The sequence below is a fragment of the Leuciscus leuciscus genome (assembly GCF_965113295.1).
Source record: "Leuciscus leuciscus genome assembly, chromosome: 22".
NCBI lineage: Eukaryota > Metazoa > Chordata > Actinopteri > Cypriniformes > Leuciscidae > Leuciscus > Leuciscus leuciscus.
In genome coordinates this window covers 29,982,354-30,008,652 of record NC_138746.1, presented here as the reverse complement: position 1 = coordinate 30,008,652, position 26,299 = coordinate 29,982,354, and the positions used below count along the sequence as shown (strand labels likewise).

At 37.7% G+C, this 26,299-nt stretch overlaps 1 protein-coding gene and 1 long non-coding RNA gene across 2 annotated transcripts in view; both read left to right on the top strand.

Moving 5' to 3' along the window:
- The window catches only part of LOC309487134, a 175,176-nt gene that overhangs the window by 120,275 nt on the left and 28,602 nt on the right, over positions 1–26,299 (top strand). The window lies entirely within an intron of this gene.
- LOC309486873 (uncharacterized protein) lies at positions 18,389–23,774 on the top strand. Its single transcript, XM_082154340.1, has 11 exons — positions 18,389–18,917; positions 19,024–19,143; positions 19,257–19,592; positions 19,906–20,139; positions 20,312–20,406; positions 20,565–20,615; positions 20,836–21,217; positions 21,320–21,499; positions 22,495–22,575; positions 22,685–23,271; positions 23,498–23,774. Exons 1-10 carry the CDS (start codon positions 18,755–18,757, stop codon positions 22,801–22,803), a joined length of 1,761 nt encoding a protein of 586 aa, XP_082010466.1. The 5' UTR covers positions 18,389–18,754; the 3' UTR covers positions 22,804–23,271; positions 23,498–23,774.

The following is a 26,299-nucleotide window of genomic DNA, read 5'->3' as shown; positions in this document are numbered from 1 at the left end:
CACCAGGTGTAAACAGGCCTCACATGTCAATCAGGTTCCTAGCCCTCCCTCTGGCTCACCTCATCAGCAACATGTCTGCCCAACTGTCCCTTCAAGCCCTTCATCCCGAGGAACTCTCCATATTCCCTGTTGTCCTCGTCAGTAGCGGCTGCCTCTTCCGTCACCTCCTCCTCCTCCTCCTCCTCCTCCTCCTCCTCGTCCTCCTCCTCCTCCTCCTCCTACTGCCGAGCCGCTGCCCTGGGGTCGGTCACGAGAAAGAGAGAAAGTTCTGTCACAAAGTCTGTAAAACACTCATAAAGCCAATTTTCACATTCCAAAATAAGTTTATTTTCCCTTTATTTCGGTATAATTTGCTAAACTTTTCTGAATACTGCAAATATATAGAAAGTATTAAAGGGTTAGTTCACTCAAAAATGATCCCATAATTTACTCACCCTCAAGCCATACTAGGTGTATATGACTTTCTTCTTTCAGCCAAACACAGAGTTATATTTAAAAAAAAAAAAAAAATCCTGGCTCTTCCAAGCTTTATAATGGGAGTGAACGGTACCTGGAATTTTGAAGCCTAAAAAAGCACATCTATCCATCATAAAAAGTTATTCATACGGCTCACTTTTATGATGGATGGATGTGCTTTTTTGGTCTTCAAAATTTACCGTAACCACCTAGGATGGCTTGATGGTGAGTTAATTATGGGGTCAATTAAATTTTTGGGTGAACTAACCAAAAACCAAAAATCACTGGCAAATGATTGTGGGTGCTAAAGTGCAATAATAATGTTTTTGGACATGGTACAGTGGTAACACCATGGTTATTTGTATATACTGTATGTCAAGCTAATAGCATGTTTCTGAGCATGTAACATGGTAATAATAGCAATAACATGGCGATCATTTATCTCCTCCACTTATACTAACCTACATATTATATGTACATAATTGTTTACATCACAGTTTCGCTTACTGTATTTCAAGCAGCTTTGAATAGTACACAAATGGTGCATGAATATGGTAATTATTGAGCAAGATACAATAGAAATAAAGATAGAGATTATGGAAAATAAAGATTATTTTATTTATTAAAGATTCTGCAGTTCTCCTCTGGCCAATGAACGAACAGTGTATGATTATGATTCAGGCAGCATTACTGGTCAAAAGTCAGACTGGATCAGAGCATTGAGAATATTTATCCAGTTCCATCTGGTTGAAGATCAGAGTCACGCCGGTATGGAGACGAGTTTGTTGAGGATCGGTGCCGATGGCTGTCGTGTCGATGAGGCCTTCACAGGGCTGATGAGGCTGACCCTTGAGGAAGGCGTTGTGGTCGTGTCTAGGCGCAGGTCCACCATCTGATCTGGATACGCCCCAGATCTGGCTGACTGCAATAAACCTCTGAATAAACCGAAAGACTAACATTAGCGTAGATGCCATTCTTCTTATGATGTAACGAGTACATCAGGTCAGGTCATCATAGTCAGTTAAACAGCTGAGAAAGAAAACACACATGTACAGTATAATTAGGCTATATTGCATCAGTGCATTAGGTCTTAAAGTGACAGCAGCCTAATAATCCTCAAACAACAAAGGACAAAAAAAAAAAAACTCACTGCTCTTGACTGAATAACTTTTGTAACTTTAATGAAGATTAATCTGTTTAATTGAGTAATTAATGCAGTGTTATTTTACATTTGAATAATTTGTTAAATTGAAAACTGTGAATTTTCACAAGTATCTCAGTTATCTCATAACTGTCACACTGTCTGTTTTTGCAAAAAAGTTTCATGGCCGGTAAAACATTTCTATGGCCGGTACATTTTCTTAAGCCACCAGCCATTGGCAGGTAATTTCATAATCATATGATGAACTTTACACAGTTTTTGAACTGGACTGAATCAACATTAAACTGTCTTCAGCTGAATAATGGCACTACTGTCTTAGAGCTGCTTTACAGCACAACTGAATTCTGTTTGAGTCATTGATCATTATCCTCCTGTTTATCACTGTAAAGCTGCTTTGAACAATCTGAATTGTATGAAGCGCTATAGAAAAAACTTGCCTATACTTTGAAAACAAAGCAAATGTGTCTGTGATGACTTGAGGACTTCTTTCCAGTTTTCAGTCTCTCATGTTTTTGCTCAGACGTGGACAGGTTTGAGTTTCCCGTCAGGATGATATCCATCCAATCCTGTGTTTAATCCAGTGCGTTTTTTGTAGACTGGATGGTGTGTGTGTCCAACCCTGGAGAAGAAAAGCAAAAGAATTCTTAACTCTGACAGTCTATTACATCCCAGTCTTTGGGCTGGACTTCAGCAAGCCAAATCTGTGCTTTCATATCCAATACAAAGATTTTATGAACATCTCTTTTAGCTTCTTTAGCCGAACTGAATTCTGTTTTACTAAATGATTCTGTTATTTTCCTGTGTATTACCGTGAAGCTGCTTAAACATAAGTATTATATAAAACGCTATATAAATGAAGGTGACTCGACTATAACAAGAACATTAAAATGAACTCTGGCCACAACAGCCATTTTGACATAATTGTGTGTGTATTTGACTATTCAAGCAATAAGTCTCGAAACTGAACTCTATTCAGGATCATATGCAGTCTGAGAAGCGGCTTTCTGTGCGCGTGTGTGTTTCAGGTGTGTGTCAGACAGTGCGAGTGAGTTCATGGCTTATTGCACTTCCTTGCTAACAAAACTATAACAGTAACGGAGTGTAAAATGTTAAATTACTGCATAAAGGGGGACAGCGCATCTGTCTGATGCGTGACGGCATTTAGTGTCCGGAATAGGCACCTCCCACAGCAGAGATAACGAGACATGAAGTTAGGAACGGAAGGCTAAGTTATACGTTTTGAGCAGTTGGAGAATTATCAGTTAAAACAAGTGTCCAAAACACATAAATAACTGCTCTATTGTGGATTTATCCTGCAATGAACTTGTTAGGCAACTTTTGACATGTGTTTGGCGTCGAGTGTGTTATTTTATATCGAGTTATTTTGACTTTGTATTACCGTGATTAATTTGTGCATTGTCTTGTGTTTTATGTAGAACTGATTCATTCTCTATGAAGTGAAACCGTTTTATATCTCCATTGTGCATGTATGTATAAAATATGTTGTTATATAATGTGTTTAATGGATTCATTGTTTTATTCATGTAGTATTGTGCATATTCACCACTAGGTGGGGATGTTTCCCTTCACATTTAGTTTAATTGAGTTGTTCAGCATTTCATTGAGTTGATTTTCGATTTAATTAACTGAAAATGTATTCTAATTGTCAATCTGCAAAATTGAACTCACTATATGATCACAACGCAAAAAGATTACATTGATTTAAAAATAATAAAAAGAAGAGTACTGTTTTAAATAAATATTTCTAATAAATGTATATTTTTTAACTTAAATTTGCAAGCTTGATAAAAATGATCATTCGAGAAGAAAATTTCAGATGGCACTTAGAACTCTTAGAAGGCATCTGAACTCTTCATTATATACATACACCGGTGCTCCAGTGGGAACTGTGTTTCTTTCCATTTGTATTAGGATGGAATAAAACAGTCAGCTCTGTTTAGAAATGGTCTGCACTCTTAACATATCATGGAGAAGGGCCAGATCAACCGTCCATTTTCCACACCTCATCATCATGACGTCTTAGTTATGGTTAGTTTTTCTTTACGTACAAGAAAGCTATACCCTGCCCCTGCTCCCCATTCACGCGTCACTCACCGGCGAAAGGAGAAAAGAGTGTTTATAGTCCCGCCGAAGCTGGACTGACCTGAATTTTCTCACACATTTCTCAGTTCCCTGATCAGGCGACTGGAAATATAAATATTGCAGCGCCTGCAAGCAAACTCCGAAGAAAACATGTTGACGCTCTTATATGCTCGTGCATCTGAAAGCCTTTGTGTTCCCCCCTGTGGCTCAGTGGCGGAATCATTGGTTTTTCGCACGAGAGACCAGTGTTCGAATCCCGGTCTAACGGCAGATAAATTATGCCTCCAATGCTTCGCCTTGTCAGTTCCCTGAAAGGCGACTGCAGATGTGCATTTTGCAGCCAACGAGCGCGTTGTACAACCCGCTCGCCTGCACCCAAACACCGTTTCTATGGTTCCTATGTGTCTCGCTCATCTGTTTTCAGACAGACGGAGCAGCTCTTTGTTTGGTTCAGTGGACGTTCTAAGGGACTAGCTGCATCAAAACAGAGTCTATCCAGATGGATAGTTGATGCTATAGCGCTAGCTTACACATCCAAGGGCCTGCAATGCCCGATAGGTGTCAAAGCGCACTCAACAAGAGGCATGGCCTCGTCGTGGGCTTGGTCCAGTGGGATTGCCTTGCAAGATATCTGTATGGCGGCAGGCTGGGCCTCCCCGTCTACATTTATAAGGTTTTATAACCTCGAGGTTCCCGCTTTACAAGCTAGGTTGCTCTCGGTTTAATTTTTCAGTATTGCCCGCCCGATGCTATCGGCTCAGGATGCTGAAACTGCTAGAGCGTCGATCACTGATCGTCTGTATACTTCTGTGGGCTTTAGTGTTATGTCTCAAGCACGCACGGCGTTTTACATTGTGTTCCCCTAGCGTAAGATACTTACGCAAGTACGAGAGACCTCTCGTAAGAGAACGTACTCGGTTACTAACGTAACCTCGTTTCTCTCTAGAAGAGGGAACGAGTACTTGCGTATCTTGCCGTGCATGCGTCATGTTCTGATTCGCTTCAGCGATGAAAAACTGACCATACCAGCCTCTCTGGGCCGTATTTATAGCCCTAGCCCCACCCGCTTTCGGTGGGACATGACGTAATGGGCGCGAAGCACCCTCATTGGTTCTGACGTCATGAGGGGCCTCTATCGATAGGCTGGTGCAGTTGCCGCAGAGCAGCCAATGGGCGCGCGAGCTGTCTCGCCCATGTCTGCATGCTGCTGCAATGCGTTTTACATTATTGCAAAATTAAGGATCATTTTTGGCTTCAATATCTCGAGGAAAAGAGGTTTTCCCCTAGCGTAAGATACTTACGCAAGTACTCGTTCCCTCTTCTAGAGAGAACCGAGGTTACGTTAGTAACCGAGTACGTTTTCGTGTGCAGCCGTGCACGAGCGCACCCCGTCGGTGATTGGTTGATAGACTATTTATTTTGGTTTTGAGTGTTGGTGAAACCAATTGTTTTTGTGTGCAGATCTCAGAGCCTAGGCTGCCTACAGAGACGCGTTTTTTTTTACGGCCTGCTTATGGGGCGGGCAGCTAGCGGATCATTAGGAAAGATTAGATGAATGTGATCATTTATGTTTGGGCCTTTTTTGGGCCTGAAATCACCTATACAACCTTTAAGGGGTCCGTTCTTCGTACGTCGCTTAATACATCCGCACTGTTTTTCTCCGCAGCAGAGCAAGAGCTACACTTATGTTACCTGTTTAAAATGTGCTTCCACCCGATCCAGCCCAATCTCATGAAAGTGTATAGCACAAATTTTATTTCTCATACCATTTATAATCTCTAACCACGACGCTCCGACTTTTAAAAGATCCGCTCCGCACTCCATACTCAGTTGGATAAGCTTTCAGACATCGGTTCACATGGAGGACTTTCCCCATAGCGTCATCGACACATGTCTCGTTCCCTGTTCTCAGGAAACATGTTACAGTCGTAACCTGAGACGTTATACTGTAGTTATCATCTTTAGGCCACATCCACACGAAGCCAGAGCTTTCCCTATCCGATAATTTTTTTCCCAGTTCAAAAAAAAAATTCCGTAAACACGGCGTCGTGTCAAGAAATATCTGCGTACACACGAAACCACTAAAACCGACTCAAAACGATGTAGTATACATGCCAGACCAGTATGTGGCGCTGTAATTCTGCCACTGTCACGGTTCATAAATTCATTGTTTCCTTCTTGTCTCGTGTAACTGTTGTTCTGTGTGTGTGTGTGTGTGAGTGGGCGTGGCACTCATTCCGGATGATCAGCGATCCAGCTGATCTCATTCAACACCCCAGCTGCAGCTCATTCAGTCACCTATAAGACCTCACCGCATTCTTCTCTCATTGTCAGATCGTTGGTTGATGTCTCCCGTGTGTGATCCCAGTTTTGTCAACGTTCCTGTTTCATGTTCCAGTTCCTGTTCTCTGTTCTTCGGATTTCGTCTTCACCTGGGTTTCACGTTTTCGGCACTTCACCACGGACCTCGCTGACCATCCAGTCCCTGTGTCACCAGCAACTCACTCACCATCGGATCTTCACCTTCATATTCTTCAATAAACTGAGTTACTTGCATTTCTGCTTCTGTCGTTTGTTCGCCATGACAGCCACAGACATACACTAAAAACGGAGAAGAAGACTTGGAGCTCGCGCATAAACCTTGCGCGCTGTATACAATAATATTAGGCACAGCAGCTTCTTTTTTTTCTTTTTTAATCAAGAACTTTGTTGAACAATATGAAAAACCATAAATGTAGTTGCTGTGACTTAACGGTGTCTGACTAGTTGACACTTGGTGTGATGACATCATTGTTTCACAAAATATACGGATTGGCCGTACACACGAAAACGCAAGGGCGGCGTTTTCAGATTTATCCACCTTGGGACCCGGTTTCAAAAAATAGCGGTTTCAGTCTCCGAAAACGCCGGATCCGTGTGGACGAAACACCAATACGATAAAAAATGTATACGTATACAGTGAAACGCGTCTCCGTGTGGACGGGCCCTTAGATTAATCAAAGACTGAACTTAGTTTCCTGAACCTAGATCAATCAAATCTTAACAAAGTGACCTAAACATTTTACTAGTAATCACACGTTTTATGTGTAATTTTACATGTAATGTTACAATAAATCGTAGGTATAATTTAATTATTTTCGATTTCAGTTAATACAGGTGGAGCTGGGAAAGGTGTAGTGTTTCTGAAAGCTGCAACTATAACAATGCTGACAAAGTATTTGAAGGTTGAGCACGCAAGCTCATTGGCTACTGATACAGCAGGAACCAATCAGCTGTGCCCTACAGAGAATGATGGACCAATTTGCCTGTTTCATGACATTACTTTTTATTTGTTTTTGGGGAACTATTCATATAAGCTTCAAGATTGACCTAAATCTTTCTAATAATACAAAAATAGCATCTTTAACTTAAATAACCAATGGGGGTGTCAGGCAACAATTTGTATTATTATTATTATTGCCCACAGACTCTAGTCTCATTTATTGTAGGGTTATGTTTTAGACAGGCTGTGTAAGTTTGCAATCATGGAGAACCATAGATGGAGATTTTAAACCGTTTTAATTCGGGAAGCACAAAAATAGGCTTTAGACTTTTCACTTCAAAGTTTTCTCATAGGTTGAGACTTTTTAAAAGCATTTCTTCTTTTGTATTCATTGAAAGCATTAATTCCAAGGGGTCATATACAGATTGGTCATTTAAAGCAGTATATACATAAAGATGAGTTGTCTTGACTTTTAAAACAAAGCAAAAGTGTCTGTGATGACTTGATGACATCTTTCCAGTCTTCAGTCTCTCATGTTCTGGCTCAGACGTGGACAGGCTCTGATCTCTAGTGTGGCGGCTTGAGTTCCTGTCAGGATGGGGTTGGACTTCAGGCTTCAGGTCAAGTCTCGAGCTTGAGCCCTCCACCGAGCACAGCAAGTATGTTATTTCCTGTCCAATACAAAGATTATATAAGCAAGTCATCTCATGAATGTTTTTTTGTTTTGTTTGTTTATTTAAAAAAAAAAAAGCTGATTTACACAACATAATTGAATTTTTTCTTTTGAACAATTGAACAACTGATTCTGTTTATTACCATGAAGCCGCTTTGAAACTATGTGTATTGTTTAAAACGCAATATATATATGTTTGTGAATAATCTAAGAGAAAACTAAATTTTGTTGTTGTTGGCCTGGCTGATGTTCTTACCTTCAATGCCAGGAAACCAGGTCTGGAGCTTTCTTCTGAACTCAGCCTTCTCTTCTTCAGTGTGTTTAAAGTCAGCTACTAGTGAATTAAATGTGCTTCCTGGGGAGGCAGTGGACATGAGTGCTTCCTCTTGGGACGAGTTGGGCACAGGAACTTCCTTAGGGGACTTAGGTACAGGTATTCCCTGTGGTGACCCGTCTGGCATGGGTGCTCCCGCAGGGGACTGGGCAGGCACAGGCTCTCCCTGCTGGTACCTAGCAGGAGTTGGGGCTCCTTGTGGGGCCTCCACTATTCCCCACTGGCCTGAAGTGAGCCCACACCCGTTCTTCTCAAATGATGAGCGTAAACGATCCTCTACCTCCATTATTGCCCACCACCTCCCTGCGCGGAGGGCTGTGGTGAGCTCATGCTCATCTAAGGGGCTTAAGGGTTCTGTTTCTCTGAAACAGGAGGGCATGGTGGACATGCTCAGTTTGATGGATAAGCATCTTTGATGGCTGCAAGACATGTTGTTCAAAAAAAAGTGTATAACCGAATGGCTGTTCGTGTGCAACAGTGAACTATCTGTGAAAAACTGTGAGAGAAAGAGAGAGGGAAGAGAAGAGATGACTTAAGTACACCCAGGAGCTCCGGAAGCTGGTTGCCTTAGTTTTATAACATTCATTAAATGTATCAATCTCTTTATTTATTATTATTCTTTACAATAAGCGATATGCCCAGTGGCAGTCCATCAGAGGAAGAAAAGGAGACAAAAATGATTAAAAATTAATATAACAACGACGTTGATGAAGTTAACTTGTGTTGTATTAAAAAAATTCTGTATTAAAAGTGTTGTTATTATACTTTTATTTTTAAATATACTAAAGTAATTAATTATACAGTGAAATATTTTTTTAAGAACTTCGGAAACTACCTTGACTATTGACAAGTTGTGTTGGTGATCGACGTGATTATAACGCGTATCAAGACTTTATCTAGACTTTAATTATCAGCAAATATATACAAATTATTTGTCTTAGTTTTTATTTGTCAATTTATTATTTTAATAATATGTTTATTTTCTATAGCGCCTTTCAAGAACCCAAGGTCGCTTCACAATGCAGTACAAATAGCAAACAAACAGCAAGCAAACAGATACAAAGGCCATCTGCTTATAACGGACAAACAGATGGAAACAAGCATACACTAATTGACATGAACCAAAGAAAAACATATTGTACTATTTATCAAAATATGTAGCAAAAGTATGTAGCAAATAGAGCTGAGAAAGTGGAGAACAGAGAAAACAGATTATATACATTATATTATATACATTATACAATTATACACATTATACAATTATACACATTATATAATTGTATAATTGTATAATTAAGTAGGCTATAATTATCAACAACAACAAAAATATATTAATATATATATTTATATAATATATATATATAATGTCTTAAATACAAATATTTAGACATTTTATATAGATAATTATAGCCTACTTAACCCTAAAACAGGCAGCGTGACCTCAGAGTCTTTTTTGGGGCATAAGAACAATTTTTTTCATCAAATCCTTTTCATCATTTATCACAGCCTGGTCTGTCTTGAGTATGCTGGTCACATAATTTGCTTCAAATTTTTTGTGATAAATTAGTCAGCCTGACCTAAATCCAACATGGCTACCGGTGATGCAGGACATTCAGATTTTGAGGAAAGTAAATATATATTAAACTTACTTTTCTTCTGGAAAAATAATAATAATACATACTGCTAACATTCATTTTGAACATTGTCTTAAGGTGCTGAAGAAGAAAATTAATTAATATGTTGTTCATGTTGTTATTTAGCACGTTTTGAAATATATGCGACTCCTGAGTCACGTTGCCTTTTTAGGGTATAAAAAAGGGATTAATTTTGACCATCTTTGTATTTTGAGTTTTTAATTCACTATATTACAATTAAATCCTAATCTAATCATGACAAACTATATATCGTTGGAAATGTCTAAGACTCCTAAATAGATATTTTAGCACTGTTTTTTGTTACAAACTATGTAGGAACAGTAATAGATACATTTATGACAAGAGTGCACCTCAAAAAATCGACATCATAACAGGAGTTCTGGCGTTTGTCACAAAAAAGTCGACGCACACACTTTTGATAATTGAAACTTTGGATTTCATGCTAAAAGTTCATAATAAAACATATAATCTAGTATTTGTCAATAAAAAATTATCAAATAATATTATCCTCTATATATATTATCCTCTAAAATATAAAATTATCTTTTTTATCGCTTTTTTATTACATCATATTTTAGTAGTTATCATAAATTAGGTATCATTTGAAAGCTAACAAACTCCGAATTCATCCTGTGAAAAACGTTTTGAAATTGGACATTGCGTTACCATAGAAACGGTACTCTAAATTCTATTATCGGGCTCCTCCCCTTTTGGGCTTATCATGTTTCATAATTTATGATCAAAACCTTTTCTAATCTTGACAAAATATTGTCAGAAAGGTCTGAGTCTCAAGGTTCAATATTTTGTGATAGAAGTGATATTTGGACAGAAGTGTATTAATTTGTTACGGCAGAATGCATACAATTAAATTCAATGGAATGTATGTCACCTGGTGGCTATTTTTGGTATTACGCCTAAACAAAATCTCATGGGAACTTAAAGTTTTGTGATATCAACTTCAAATTTGGAACACAACTTGGTTAGATGAGTTTGTAAGATTTCGAATGATATATAATTTGTCAACATTAGATCAGATAGGCCAGTAACAGTTAACAGATTAATGACTTGGTCCCTATAGGCAACGTGAACTGGGAGTCACAACTCATAAAATCCAAAATATATCAAATATTTCAAAAATTCTTTTGGATATGTTTTACTTAAGTCCAGATGATACAAAAAATGACTCGATCCCCTGGTCAATAAAACAAAATGCATTTGATTATAATTAACATGACAATGTGTACAAAAGTAAAGTAGCCTAAATTCACGTTTATTTTTACGTTTCTGTCAATCTGAGGTCGGTGTCGTTGCCACAACGCGTTGCTATTGGTTGCGTCAAGTTGCTTGTGTCTTTCTTCGGATGAGGGTCTAAAACTCCAGAGTAGTGTGTGTGTGCGTGTGTGCGTGTGTGCGTGTGTGTGTGTGTCCACCCACCACAGTTTTACCAAAAATCCTGTGAGAAACACTGGTATTGCTATGGTATTGCAGCTCATAGCTTGTTTTGGGATTCATCACTGTGTGGAGTAGTTCAACTGTATTAATTAATAAATGTCACATTTTTTCTCGTTCCTATACTCACTCATTACATGGCATTAGTGGTTTAAACTTTAAAGGAATAGGAGTTGGTATGCATATAATTAAGGGCGTGCAAAGATGGGTGGTGTTTATGATCATATAGTGGGCCAGTCTGGGCCAAAATGCCCGGGCCGATTTTTTGTCCCAGTCCAGCCCTGGGTCAGGCTGACTAATTTATCACCAAAAACTTGAAGCCAATCATGTGACCAGCATACTCAAGAGTCAAGACAGACCAGGCTGTGATAAATGATAAAAAGGATTTGATGAAAAAAATTGTTCTTATGCCCCAAAAAAGACAATAAAAAACTTTGTGACACTCAGGTCACGCTGCCTGTTTTAGGGTTAAGTAGGCAATAATTATCTATATAAAGTGTCTAAATATTTGTATTTAAGACATTTTATATATATATATATATATTTGTTGATAATTATAGCCTACTTAATTATACAATTATATAACAATAGATTGACAAATAAAAACTAAGACAAATAATTTGTATATATTTGCTGATAATTAAAGTCTAGATAAAGTCTTGATACGCGTTATAATCACGTCGATCACCAACACAACTTGTCAATAGTCAAGGTAGTTTCCGAAGTTCTTAAAAAAATATTTCACTGTATAATTACTTACTTTAGTATATTTAAAAATAAAAGCATAATAACAACACTTTTAATACAGAAAATGTTTAATACAACACAAGTTAACTTCATCAACTTCATTGTTATATTAATTTTTAATCATTTTTGTCTCCTTTTCTTCCTCTGATGGACTGCCACTATATCGCTTAATGTAAAGAATAATAATAAATAAAGAGATTGATACATTTAATGAATGTTATAAAACTAAGGCAACCAGCTTCCGGAGCTCCTGGGTGTACTTAAGTCATCTCTTCTCTTCCCTCTCTCTTTCTCTCACAGTTTTTCACAGATAGTTCACTGTTGCACACCATTCGGTTATACACTTTTTTTTGAACAACATGTCTTGCAGCCATCAAAGATGCTTATCCATCAAACTGAGCATGTCCACCATGCCCTCCTGTTTCAGAGAAACAGAACCCTTAAGCCCCTTAGATGAGCATGAGCTCGTCACAGCCCTCCGCGCAGGGAGGTGGTGGGCAATAATGGAGGTAGAGGATCTTTTACGCTCATCATTTGAGAAGAACGGGTGTGGGCTCACTTCAGGCCAGTGGGGAATAGTGGAGGCCCCACAAGGAGCCCCAACTCCTGCTAGGTACCAGCAGAGAGAGCCTGTGCCTGCCCAGTCCCCTGCGGGAGCACCCATGCCAGACGGGTCCCCACAGGGAATACCTGTACCTAAAGCATTAGTGACCACTGTGTCCTCTGAGGAAGCACCTGTGCCTGCCAGGTCCCCATTCAGGAGAAAAGTGAGGATCCCAAATAACGTGTGTCCCCTAAGGAAGTACCTGTGCCCAACTCATCCTCAGAGGAAGCCCACAGCCTCCCCAGGAAGCACATTTAATTCACTAGTAGCTGACTTTAAACACATTGAAGAAGAAGAGAAGGCTGAGTTCAGAAGGAAGCTCCAGACCTGGTTTCCTGGCATTGAAGGTAAGAAAATCAGCCAGGTCCAAAACAACAAAAGATAGTTTTCTCTTATATATATATATATATATATATATATATATATATATATATATATACAAACATATATATATTGCGTTTTAAACAATACAAATAGTTTCAAAGCGGCTTAATGGTAATAAACAGAATCAGTGATGCAACTGTAAGAATTCAATTTTGTTGTGTAAATCAGCTTTTTTTTTTATACAAAAATAGTTTATATACTGTCTATGGATAAAATTCTGAGAGGAATCTCAGAGGAACGTGCATTATTATGACTGTATGAATCATTAGTTGTAGGCAAAGAAAATATAGGGTGCAGTAGCGCTGTGCAATATGGACAAAATAATCATATTGCGATTTTTATTTTATTTATTAATTTATTTTATGAATATTGCAATTGCGATTTAATTTGCGATATTGGCAATTGGTTTTTGCTTTTTCAAACATGCTACATTCTAAATGTATTCAGTGCACAAGAAGTGCAGAACAAAACATGCCACAATGAAATAACATAGTACAGCTTGATAAACAAAACTGTAATAAACTGTCTTTAAAACAGACTTAACATAAAATAAATTAAGGTTAACTAGCCTAAATTCCAGTCATAACAATAAATAAACTTCAAAAATTGTTTTTCAGTGCACACATTTCACAATGAAATATAATTTCATTGTACAGTTATTACAGTATTACTGCTTGATAAAATTGTTATAAATTCTATCTTTAAAACAGAAATATTTTTATTTATATATTATATATTTTTATTTTTTTCAGAATATATTTTTGTTAGCTTGGAAGTGCAAAAAGCCATGAACTCACTCTGACACACACCTGAAACACACACGCGCACAGAAAGCCGCTTCTCAGACTGCATACGATCCTGAATAGAGTTCAGTTTCGAGACTTATTGCACTTGAATAGTCAAATACACACAAAATTATGTCAAAATGGCTGTTGTGGCCAGAGTTCATTTTAATATAGTCGAGTCACCTTCATTTATAAATTGCTTTATATAATACTTATTGTTTCAAAGCAGCTTCACGGTAATACACAGGAAAATAACAGAATCATTTAGTAAAACAGAATTCAGTTCGGCTAAAGAAGCTCTAAAAGAGTCATTCATGAGTTCACATGTTCATAAAATCTTTGTATTGGATATGAAAGCACAGATTTGGCTTGCTGAAGTCCAGCCCAAAGACTGGGATGTAATAGACTGTCATAGAATTCTTTTGCTTTTCTTCTCCAGGGTTGGACACACACCATCCAGTCTACAAAAAACACACTGGATTAAACACAGGATTGGATGGATATCATCCTGACGGGAAACTCAAACCTGTCCACGTCTGGGCAAGAACATGAGAGACTGAAAACTGGAAAGAAGTCCTCAAGTCATCACAGACACATTTGCTTTGTTTTCAAAGTCAAGTTATTTCTATAGCGCTTTATACAATTCAGATTGTTCAAAGCAGCTTTACAGTGATAAACAGGAGGATAATGATCAATGACTCAAACAGAATTCAGTTGTGCTGTAAAGCAGCTCTAAGACAGTAGTGCCATTATTCAGCTGAAGACAGTTTAATGTTGATTCAGTCCAGTTCAAAAACTGTGTAAAGATCATCATATGATTATGAAATTACCTGCCAATGGGTGTCGATGCCGGTGGCTTAAGAAAATTTACCGGCCATAAATATTTTTTTACAGGTCATGAAACTTTTTTTGCAAAAACAGAAAGTGTGACAGTTATGACACAAACATTTAGATACTTTTGAAAATTCACAATTTTCAATTTAATAAATTAATCAAATGTAAAATAACACTGAATTAATTACTAAATTAAACAGATTAATCTTCATTAAAGTTCCAAAAGTTATTCAGTCAAGAGCAGTGAGTTTTTTTTTTTCTTTGTCCTTTGTTGTTTGAGGATTTTTAGGCTGCTGTCACTTTAAGACCTAATGCGCTGATGCAATATAGCCTACTTATACTGTACATGTGTGTTTTCTTTCTCAGCTGTTTAACTGACTATGATGACCTGACCTGATGTACTCGTTACATCATAAGAAGAATGGCATCTACGCTAATGAGGTTTACTGCAGTCAGCCAGATCCGGGCCGTATCCAGATCAGATGGTGGACCTGCGCCTAGACACGACCACAACGCCTTCCTCAAGGGTCAGCCTCATCAGCCCTGTGAAGGCCTCATCGACACGACAGCCATCGGCACCGATCCTCAACAAACTCGTCTCCATACCGGCGTGACTCCGATCTTCAACCAGATGGAACTGGATAAACATTCTCAATGTTCTGATCCAATCTGACTTCTGACCAGTAATGCTGCCTGAATCATAATCATACACTGTTCATTCATTGGCCAGAGTAGAACTGCCGTAAAAACATACATTTTGAAAGCATGTCATTAAAACGATTATCACATTACGTATACACTTGTAAAGATCTTAAACACATCACCAAAACACAAAAGAAGAAAGTGTGAATGGTTACAAAATATGGTGAGCTCGTCCACCACTCTCGCTGTCTTTAGCCCAGATTAACATTCCGACGCCGTATTAGCAAACAGTTAAACAAATTGGTAAAACAAATTTTTTTATTACATACCTGCACTACCTGGTACCCTTTTATGGAAATGAAATGTTATTAATATAACAAAGTCTTCGGGAGAAAGCAGTGTCGCGTCCTCTTATGCGTTGGCTATCCGGTATCCGCAAAGCTAATGTCAAACCAGGATCGGATAATGACGCGAGAGAGCAAGACCTCGCGATATTACGATTGCGTTCTCGAATGTGATGCTGCCATCTAGTGGCCATTGAAAGAATCGATGGAAATAAATTTCAGAGATTTTATTAGCCTACACTTTGAGTACACGGGGTACAGTCAGTCCCCCCTCAGAAAATTGTACATTTACTAATCATTTTTAACTTCTTTATATACGAGTTTAGCATTTAAAGGACAATACATCATCCAATATATTACCTATTTATATATAATATTTATTTTACTGTCTATGGTTCTTTCTGTTTATAGAAACCTGAAACTACTTTATATTTATTTTGGAGCTGCTCTCTCACAGTGGCATTTTGGTGTGACATTTGTGTGATTTTATCAAATGTTATGTGAATCCTAACTTTGAATTTACATATAGAAATGTCATTTTTGGTTTTCATGAATGTGAAAAGAAAAGTGATATTTATTTTATAAACCTTATTTTTCTTTTAGCTAAATTTCACATTCACAAACGTAAATTTTCTAAATGCAATCCTCTTTTTTAAAGATTTAAACTTGAAATAAAAATGTATTTTGAATCTATTGAGTTCTCTAAAAACTTTAAAGCTATAAGAACAGTGGATGTGTTTAATGACTTGAAAGACTGAAGGAACTTAATATGGACTGAAGGACTCTGGAGTATTGTTGTATTTTATGCAATGACAATAATTGTTGTTAATGTTTTTGTGTTTTTTGTTGTTGTTTTCTTCTGCAAGCATTTAATAAAAAAAAATATGTCCCTTTTTTTTGCCCCATAATTGACTCACCCTCAAGCCGTCCTAGGTGTTTATGGTAAATTTTGAAGAACAAAAAAGCACATCCATCCAAGATGTGCTTTTTTAGGCTTCAAAATTTCAGGTACCGTTCACTCCCATTATAAAGCTTGGAAGAGCCAGGATATTTTTTTTTAATATATAACTCTGATTGTGTTTAGCTGAAAGAAGAAAGTCATATACACCTAGAATGGCTTGAGGGTAAATTATGGGTTAATATTTGGGTGAACTAACCTTTTAATACTTTCTATATATTTACAGTATTCAGAAAAGTTTAGCAAATAATACAGAAATAAAAGGGAAAATAAACCTGTCCTGCTCCCATCACATTCTCTAACTTATTCTGGAATGTGAAATTTGGCTTTATGAGTGTTTTACAGACTTTGTGACAGAACTTTCTCTCTTTCTCGTGACCGACCCCAGGGCAGCGGCTCGGCAGTGGTGGACATGGAGAATATGGACGACACCTCGGGCTCCAGCTTCGAGCATGGAGGAGGAAGAGGAGGAAGAGGAGGAGGAGGAAGAGGAGGAGGAGGAGGAGGAGGAGACGGAAGAGGAGGAGGAGAAGTGTGGACTCTGAGGAAGTCCACAAGTCCGGAGTGTGCCACTTGGGACAGGGCCTTTGAGGATCCAATGGAGTTATGAGGTTTAGTCACAAGCTCTTTTCAGTAGGTTTAATTGGTCAGTATTCACAAAAGAGGTAAAGGCTAAACAATAGTAATTAATTATGGGGGGTTCTTTATCTCTCTTTTTTTTGTGGCTTATTTTATCTGTAAAATAAAACTTGCCTAATAATTATGCATACCTGAATACAAGGCGTTTTTCATTTCCAGCTTTCATGAACAATTATATATCACTTATAAATGATTCAATACAAAATGAATAGTAGTTATTAAGATTAATGTGGTTTGGAATTGGTCAAATGTGCCTGGAGAAAAAAAATATGATCAGAAAATCAACGTGCCTAATTATTCTGGGCCGTCATTCTTTTAAACGCATGTGACTTGAGGCCGAGCTCTAATTGGTTTGTTTCAGATTGGCCTTGTGTCAGACCCTCCCACTTTTAATTTCAGCGAATCAAAGTTATTTTTTATATTTTTGTCTTGTGTGATTGGACCGTTCTCGACTTTCAAGGTAAAACCAGCCGCAATATCTCTGAGTTTAAAATCGGTTTTATCTTTACAAAATCCTTTCTCAGGGCGTTCAAACGAAGAAAAAATAAGGATGCGATGTAAGTCATGCCTTTTATTGTTTTAGCTGTTTGCTGTTTCAAAGTCCTGTCACGTAAGCGTTGTGGGCAATGACACAGAAGGTAAATGAAACACTGCAGTTTAACTTGAGGCGATCGTCGGTGTTCAAGCACAATGGCTTGTGTTGATGATATATAGTTATACAATGGACATGTCTCTTTTAAAATGAAATATGAGTTTTTAAGTGTCTCTTTATGGAAGTATTAATATATGTACTATATAAAAGTAGACAGTTAATATAGTGCCTCTTCTTCAGTTGGACATACATTCTGTCAGTTGATGTTGTCAATATCATTAAAATAAAAAATTCATGGTCTGTAAGTTTTTGCAAACTCATTCTTAGGCTTTATTCAACTTTATGAAACTATAATGAATGTATATGCTATTTTGACTACAAGTTATTGAACAATTTTCATAGTCTTTTAATTTGCTGTTCTGTGGCTCCCTCTGGTGGACGACATTAGTATTCGTTTTTGAATCGCATTGACATAAATGTCTAAATACTTTTTTGAACATTACAATTTTTTATATATATTTTTTTTTATTACTGATATAATAATAATATACACACATCAAACTCAAATTCACTGATTCGTGGAACCTTATTTCATGCTTTAACATATCAAATTTTTAGCTAAGCCGTTAAGATACATTATTATTATAACATTCAGTCCGGATTCAGTTTGTTTCCAGATTCGATGTGCGGTCACGCGCTCTGCTCACGCGCGCGACTTCAGGTATTTGGAATAATTTGTGTTGCTAAAGCAACGCGTGATTTGAATTCGTTATTGCGACGTGTTATGAATTCTGTCTGCAAATATCTACAAATCGCTAGATCACTTTCTGCTGGTTGAGACTGAATATTTGCTGTGCTGATCTTGCGATTTTGAACTGTTTGGAGGATTTCAGAGAGGATACTTTTATTCTAGAAGGAGATCGGAGGATATAATCATTTACATAGTTTTATTTATAATTTTATCATATTATTTCTGAGGACACTTCTATTTGATTGTTCTTTTCTGATTTTAGAGGGAGTTTGGAGGGGTTTTTTTTGTTGTTGTTGTTTTATTGGGAGGGGTATTTCTGAGGAGAATTGTATTTTATTGTATTGTATTTGTATTGGGTTTTTTTTTTTACAGTTTGAAGGATGATGCCAGGCCCGAGCCGGGAGATTATTCCTGGATATTTAACCCCTCTGTCTTGTGAGTTTGTTTCTGTGTCCACAGGTCCGGCTCAGAGGAAGAGAGAGTTGCAGAGGCCAGAATCAGATGATGGACGTCCGTCCACTTCATCCAAACGCTTTCGCAGAGGTCAGAATAGGCTTTTATTAAAGTTAATAAATTATTTGTCATTGAATATAGAAAGTTGCATTTTTTTCTTGGTGTGACCACTGACATTGATTATTAATATTATTAGAAATGTTCCAAGAGTGGATGTGTCCTCCACTGCCAGGTCAAGTTCCGGTCGAGCCAATGAAGACTTCAAACGTCCCGACTTCTCAAGGTGCAATGAAGGATGTGAACAAGAGCTCCACAGGTGAGACTGAAATAAGGCAGAATGATGACTGCTTAAAACAGAAAGTTGCATTTTTTTGGTGTGAACACTGACATTGATTATTAATATTATCAAAAATGTCTGCAATATTCCAGCCTCATGCAGATCCAGTGGAGCTGCTTACACAGATTCTCCACCGGGCATCATGTCCACACCATCTTTGTCCAGCTCTGTGGGGGATGTGGTGTGGCGGTTTTGTGGGTTGTCGTCGAGGTTTAGCAGCACAGGCACGTACATCATCGAGAAGAGGAGCAGTAACAACAGATCTGAGAGCCAACATGAACAGGGCAGTGACGGAAACAGAAGTTTGTCCAGATCCGACAGCTTCCAATTGTGGACGTGTCCTCCACTGCCTGGTCAAGTTCCCGTCGAGACTTCAGACGTCCCGACTGCTCCGGGTGCCATGGAGGATGTGATCAAGAGCTCCACAGGTGAGACTGAAATAAGGCAGAATGGTGACTGCTTAAAATGTTTGACAAGTTAAGGTCTGTTCACATGTACAGTTTCTTAGCCAAATTTTTCTTAAATATTTTAGTTGGACAAAATGTTCTTAGAATATATTTTTGTTAAGCCAATTAGCCATGAACTCACTTGCGCTGTCTGACACACACCCGAAAACACACGCATGATCCTGAATAGAGTTCTGTATTAAAACAGTCAAATGGAAGTTATATCATTGTTAAATGTGAGGTCAGAGATGTTTTAATTTTTGTTTATGCTTAAATATTTCTCCTTTTTTCCCAGAAAAACCTACAAAACATAAGAGGATGGAAAGAATTTGTACGTTCTTCAGGAACTTGTGGACGAGTCTGTCCTGCTGCTGTTCTGACAGTAAAGCTGTGGATGTTGTGGAGCCTTTCGTTCCTCCACTAGATCTGGACTCAGAGCCTTTCGTTCCTCCACTAGATATGGACTCTCTAGATCTGGACTCAGAGCCAGATTCTGATCCAGATCGCTCCGGCGTCGAGCCAAATCATGGTAAATCTGCAGCCATTATTGTTTTAAACAGTATTATCGTCTTGTTTTCCACTAAAGATATCTTGAGGCTTGTTTTCAGAGAATATTAATTTTTTTTTTTTTGACCTGCACTGATATTTTTAATATAAAACAAAGGATCTAGCAAGCTCATATATTTCTGTTTGTTTTTCAGACTCCTTTGAGTCTCTCTATAACGCGGGAGAGATGATTGGATCCGGAGGATTCGGAAGAGTGTTCGAGGGAACACGCAAATTTGATGGCAAAAGGGTAAAGCAGTCTTGTTGAATTGTATAAACATTTTGCTCTTGCATGCATCAAAACATATCTAATACACATGGTTAAATACTAGATGCTCAAATCGTAAATGTTATGTGCAAGGTCAGGCGCTGTTATTGAATAGTGTGTTTCTTTTTTCATTTTTGTAGGTTGCCATCAAGCGGATGCGCAAGACTTCCAAAGATTTTTATCTTGCTATTGTAAGTTGGCCAAAAGCTGAATTTGTATTTAGTTGTTTAAGTGCTGATTACTGTAGTCAATACACCTGTAGGAAGCATTAGGTGTAAATGTAATAGACAAACAAGCCTGGAAAGGCTCTGTTGATCGTATCTACAAAGATCAAAGAAAAGTACCTTTAAAAATGACGTTTTCTTCAGATTTTTACCCAGCTAATCTTCTGTCTTCTTTTCTTTTCTCTAGCCTGGGCATCCCGAACCTCTCATTACAGAAGTGGCTCTGCTGCTAATGATGAGGCAAGAACCCATAAGCCCCTACGCCATACAACTACACGATTGGTTTGAGCACCCTCGAAAATTCACCCTGGTGATGGAGTATCCCGAACCCTGCGAGAGCGTGCTGGACTTCATCATTCGTAATCCTCAACTGGACGAAACAACCGCACGGGTCATCATGCGACAGGCTGTGCTGGCAGTGCAACACTGCATTGATCATGACGTTTTTCACAACGATGTTCATGCACACAATTTCCTGTTGAAGAAAGACACGTTAGAGCTCAAGCTGATAGACTTTGGCTCTGGTCAGCTGCTTAGTAGTGATGGCTACGACAGCTACATTTACATCGGTGAGCATTTTGGGAGTGTGTGGAAACCTGGATGTAATGACTTGCTGATTATTTGACACTTTGAAAAAATTGCTCAACAATGCTCAAATGTCTTGCTTACAGGAGTCCTGGATTACTGCCCTCCTGAAGTCTTCACAGAACCTCGATTTCACGCCATCCCAGCAAATGTGTGGGCTCTAGGAGTGTTGCTGTACGAGATAGTGAACGCATGTCCTCCTTTTCACAATCCAGCGGAAATCAAAGAAGCCAAAGTTACATTTCAGAACACCAGCTTATCCAACGGTGAGTGAATGATATTGATAACATCGATAAACACACACATAAAGCAAAAGGCTCAGTACAGACACAGTTAAAGGTGAAGTGTGTAACAATTTTTGATATATAGTTAAATACTATAAGAAATGTAGCTTTAGTCACAGAAGTGAAAGCCAAAATTCACTGCATTTCTACTTTCGGAGATTAAACAGGTCATGAACTCGTCAAAGTGAACAGATTGTGATGCTACACGCTATAAAGCATGCTTTAATACCATACAGCATCATCATGCATCCGTTCAGATAGACAAATGTTCATAAAGACAAATGCAACACAGTTAAAAGTATTCCTAATATGTTGGACCTGAAACATGCCTTCACAAGAACCAGTAAGAGCTGCGTTTGTGATGTTTGAGTTGGGGATGACGTGATGACGTAGGTTTTTAAAAATATGCTTTATTTTGTAATTTCGCAATGTGCCACTAGTGCAGAAGAAAATACATACTTCACCTTTAAAGTAAAGATAAAGAACACTTTACCTTATATTAATCATGTTTCAGATGCTGTTTTCATAGATGCCAACATTAGTGTCACATGGTCATGACTAACCAGCTCTCTCTCTCCTTGATAAAATGTGTACAGAATGCAGTGATCTGATTAGCCAGTGCCTAACCCTGGATCCAACTAAACGCCCGACGTTAGAGCAGATCTTACAACATGAGTGGATTAGAAATGATCTACTGTAGGATGGAGAACTTCAGGAGATTCACTCGATCAGTGATTTCAGATGTGAGGAAGAGTTACAGACAGAGTAGGATTATTAGCATTTGTCTTCAATTCTGGATTATTTGTAGTGAGGTTTTCAAATTTTTGTTCATTGTAATGTTCGTTTTATAGTCAAGTCACCTTCATTTATATATATATATATATATATATATATATATATATATATATATATATATATATTAGTATATTATTTTCACCAATTGTGTCACTTAATGATTTATTTATTTTTTTATTCAGTAGATTCTGACTCTAAACACGCTGAAGAAGAGAAGGCTGAGTTCAGAAGGAAGCTCCAGGCCTGGTTTCCTGGCATTGAAGGTAAGAACATCAGCCAGCGCCACAACAACAAAAGATACTGTTTTCTTTTAGATTATTAATATATTATTTCCACCAATTGTATCTTAATTATTATGTTTCATTTCACCAGTATCTGAATCCAAACCAAGTGAAGAAGAGAAGGCTGACTTTAAGAGAAAACACAAGACTTGGTTTCCTGACCTCCGAGATAAAAACTTCAGCCAGGGCCGCAACTACCATAGACACTAAGTTTCCTTTCGTGGTCACACCGAGTTACGTCCTGACGACCAATGGGGTTTCGCTTAGAAAACAAGCCACGTTTTATAATACTCGAAGCTGAGAGGCTTTCTAAGCGAAACCCCATTGGTCGTCACGACGTAACATCTCCGTTCCCTACTCAGGGAACGAGGGTTACATACATAACCGAGACGATTTCTCTTAAACATTTAGGATACTCGTTCATTTGTTTTTTTCCCCAGAAATAAATTCTTGAACGTAAAAATTTGTTCTCTCTTAATATTGATTATTTCCATCAATTGTGTCTTAATGATTTTTTATTCCTCCAGTATCCGACTCTAAACCAAGTGAAGAAGAGAAAGCTGAATTCAAGAGAAAACGCAGGACTTGGTTTCCTGACCTCCACCGTAAAAACTTCAGCCAGGGCCGCAACCACCATAGACATTGAGAGGGACGCACATTTTCCTCCAGATATTCAGGGTAATTGTCGAAAATGATCTCTTATTATGATAAATTATTTTCAGTTTTATTAAAAACAAACAAACACGGTCTTCAACTAAGCTACTTTGTTTGTTATCCTCAATTTAGAATACTTTGTAAATTTCTGTAAAATTCATAGACCCCTCATGGTAAAACAAGTGAAGTGATATGTCTTTTTTACCTCCTTCCAGCTTATTAAACCTGATTATGTCTATTTCCTCAAAAGGAAAATGTAGGTGCAAGACAGCGAAGTCCATGGAAAAAGCGGAGCATGCCTAAGGATACCAGCGAATGAACAAGGGAACGAAGCATCACCAACATTTGTACTTTGGCCTGAACAACATATTAAAGTCACCATGAAATGGACAATTCTTGTTTTTATTGAATATTGCAATAAAGAACTAATAATTTATTATAAATGATTTATCCATGCACATCATATATATATATATATAAATGAACGTGCCCTCGTCCCAAGGACGCAATTCTGAGAACCGCTTAGAGAAAACTGCATTGTATACACACACATAGGACCACTCCCACCATCACAATGCAATGGACATTGTGCGGGGATGATTTTTTTCCAAATTAATCAAGGCTAGAAATGATGAGCAAAAAGTCAGAATTGCAGAATATAAGGAGTTTAGAAATGTGAATTGTGAGATAAAAAGGCGCAATTACCTTTTATTCTGTGGCGGAAACAAGCTTCTATACATCACTGAATTAAAACAGCTGAAGAAACTAAGAGGTGGATCCTGTAAAATCTTTTATTAGCTTTATTATAATATCATCATCAACATCATATTCTGAGAGTAGAAAACCAGCTCCAATCTCAGAGTCTTGCTCACATGAGGCATTCTTACAAATCAATTAGTGGTAAAAAAACAAACATTCAAATCAGACAATCTCAAAATCTGTCTCTTAAATTGCAATGTCCCTCAACCTGTGATAGACCGGCTTATTGTTTTATAAATGAGCTACCATGCAATGCATTTGGCATATTTCTAAACGCAGCTGACTGTTTTATTCCATCCTAATACAAATGGAAAGAAACACAGTTCCCATAATTGTTTATCAAACTAAACTTAAAACTGGAGCACTGGTGTATATGTATATGTATATATGAAGAGTTCAGATGCAAAAGCCTCTCAGTGCCATCTGAAATTTGATTCTAGAATGATTGCATATTTAAGTTCAAAAATATACATTTATTAGAAATATTTATTTAAAACAGCACTCTTCTTTTTAATATTTTTAAATCAATGTAATCTTTTTGCGTTGTGATCATATAGTGAGTACAATTTTGCAGATTGACAATTATAATACATCATATTCTCAGTGAATTAAATCACAAATCAACTCAATGAAATGCTGAACAACTCAATTAAACTAAATGTGAAGGGAAACATCCCCACCTAGTGGTGAATATGCACAATACTACATGAAATATGGCGGAAACAAGCTTCTATACTTCACTGAATTAAAACAGCTGAAGACACTAAAGAGGTGGATCCTGTAAAATCTTTTATTTACGGTGGCCGAGAGAGCTCAACGCGCTGCAACTGAAGAAAACACACGCAAATTAAAAAAACATCTTCATCAGTTTCACAACACATGTGTGCTCCAAATACTCACAACACAACCAAATACAGAAACGCGCTGAAAAAGTTCACAACACAACCAAATACAGAAACGCGCTGCAAATAGGACAGAACACAACGGAAATGTTTCCGGGGAACCCAATAAGTGACGGACGGACGGACGACTGGGACGTGCTTATTGCTCGTGAGCTTTACCTATGCCCTACTCTCTTAAAAGGGCAGACGGCAGAGCCCTTGAATTGAGCACTTTGGAGGGAGCGGGGCACTTGTGTGCCATTATGTTGATGAAGGGAGCAACGAAAGACAACGTAATTTCCTCATTATTTTCACCTGGGATGTTCCCATGACAACGCAGCGCGTGTCCATCAGCTGAATAGCCGTTCTTACCAGAAATATAATATTATTGCTGTTAACATAACTGTTGCAAATAAATATACATTTTATACAACAAAGTTTTTAAAATATGCGTTATATCTGTGTGTGAGTGTCTCAACTTTAAAACTTGCCGTCTCATATTTGGACCCTAGCTGCATTCTAACATTTCTTATGAAACTTATTTTAACATAACATGACAAAATCTGTACAATGTAACTGATGTATAGATTAATGTCTTTCCCTCATGTTCTTTTTCTCTATCTTTATCTATTTATTTATTTATTTATTTTAGTCTTCAGCTCATTGTTCTTTTTAGTATTCTTATGACATTGAACATAATTGTAAATACATTTTGTATATTGTATACAAAGTTGTATGCCATAAACGTGTCATCTCTGTATGTTTTGCAAAAAAATTAAATAATAATAAAAGTAGACAGCTGTAAGCGCGTCCTAGCCGAGTCCGTCACTTATTGGGTTCCCCGGAAACATTTCCGTTGTGTTCTGTTCTATTTGCAGCGCGTTTCTGTATTTGTTTGTGTTGTGAACTTTTGCAGCGCGTTTCTGTATTTGGTTGTGTTGTGAGTATTTGGAGCACACATGTGTTGTGAAACTGATGAAGATGTTTTCTTAATTTGCAGGTGTTTTTCTATTTGCATGTGTTTTCTTCAGTTGCAGCGCGTTGAGCTCTCTCGGCCACCGTATTTATTAGCTTTATTATAATATCATCCTAATCATATTCTGAGAGTAGAAAACCAGCTACAATGCTCATCTCATCTTGCTCACATGAGGCATTCTTAGAAATCAATTAGTGGTAATTTTTTTTTTTTTTTAAACATTCAAATCAGACAATCTCAAAATCTGTCTCTTAATGTTTTATAAATGAGCTATAATATACCCATTAATGCGACTTTTGGTGCTGGTTTTGTGCAGTGCTTTGTAATTAGCATCCATTGTTTAAACGACGCAGATTCAGATCGCTTCATAAATGTAAATTCGTCTGTCCATCTAATTTTCAAACGATTTATGAATGACTGGAAAATTACCGCTCCA

Bases quoted from the DNA above. Each gene is read 5' to 3' on its own strand.
- LOC309486873 (XM_082154340.1), top strand. From the start codon at position 18,755: ATGATGCCAGGCCCGAGCCGGGAGATTATTCCTGGATATTTAACCCCT. The intron at 19,593-19,905 runs GTGAGACTGAAA...CTTTTTTCCCAG, and splicing joins TGTGATCAAGAGCTCCACAG to AAAAACCTACAAAACATAAG. The intron at 21,500-22,494 runs GTGAGTGAATGA...TTTTTTATTCAG, and splicing joins GAACACCAGCTTATCCAACG to TAGATTCTGACTCTAAACAC.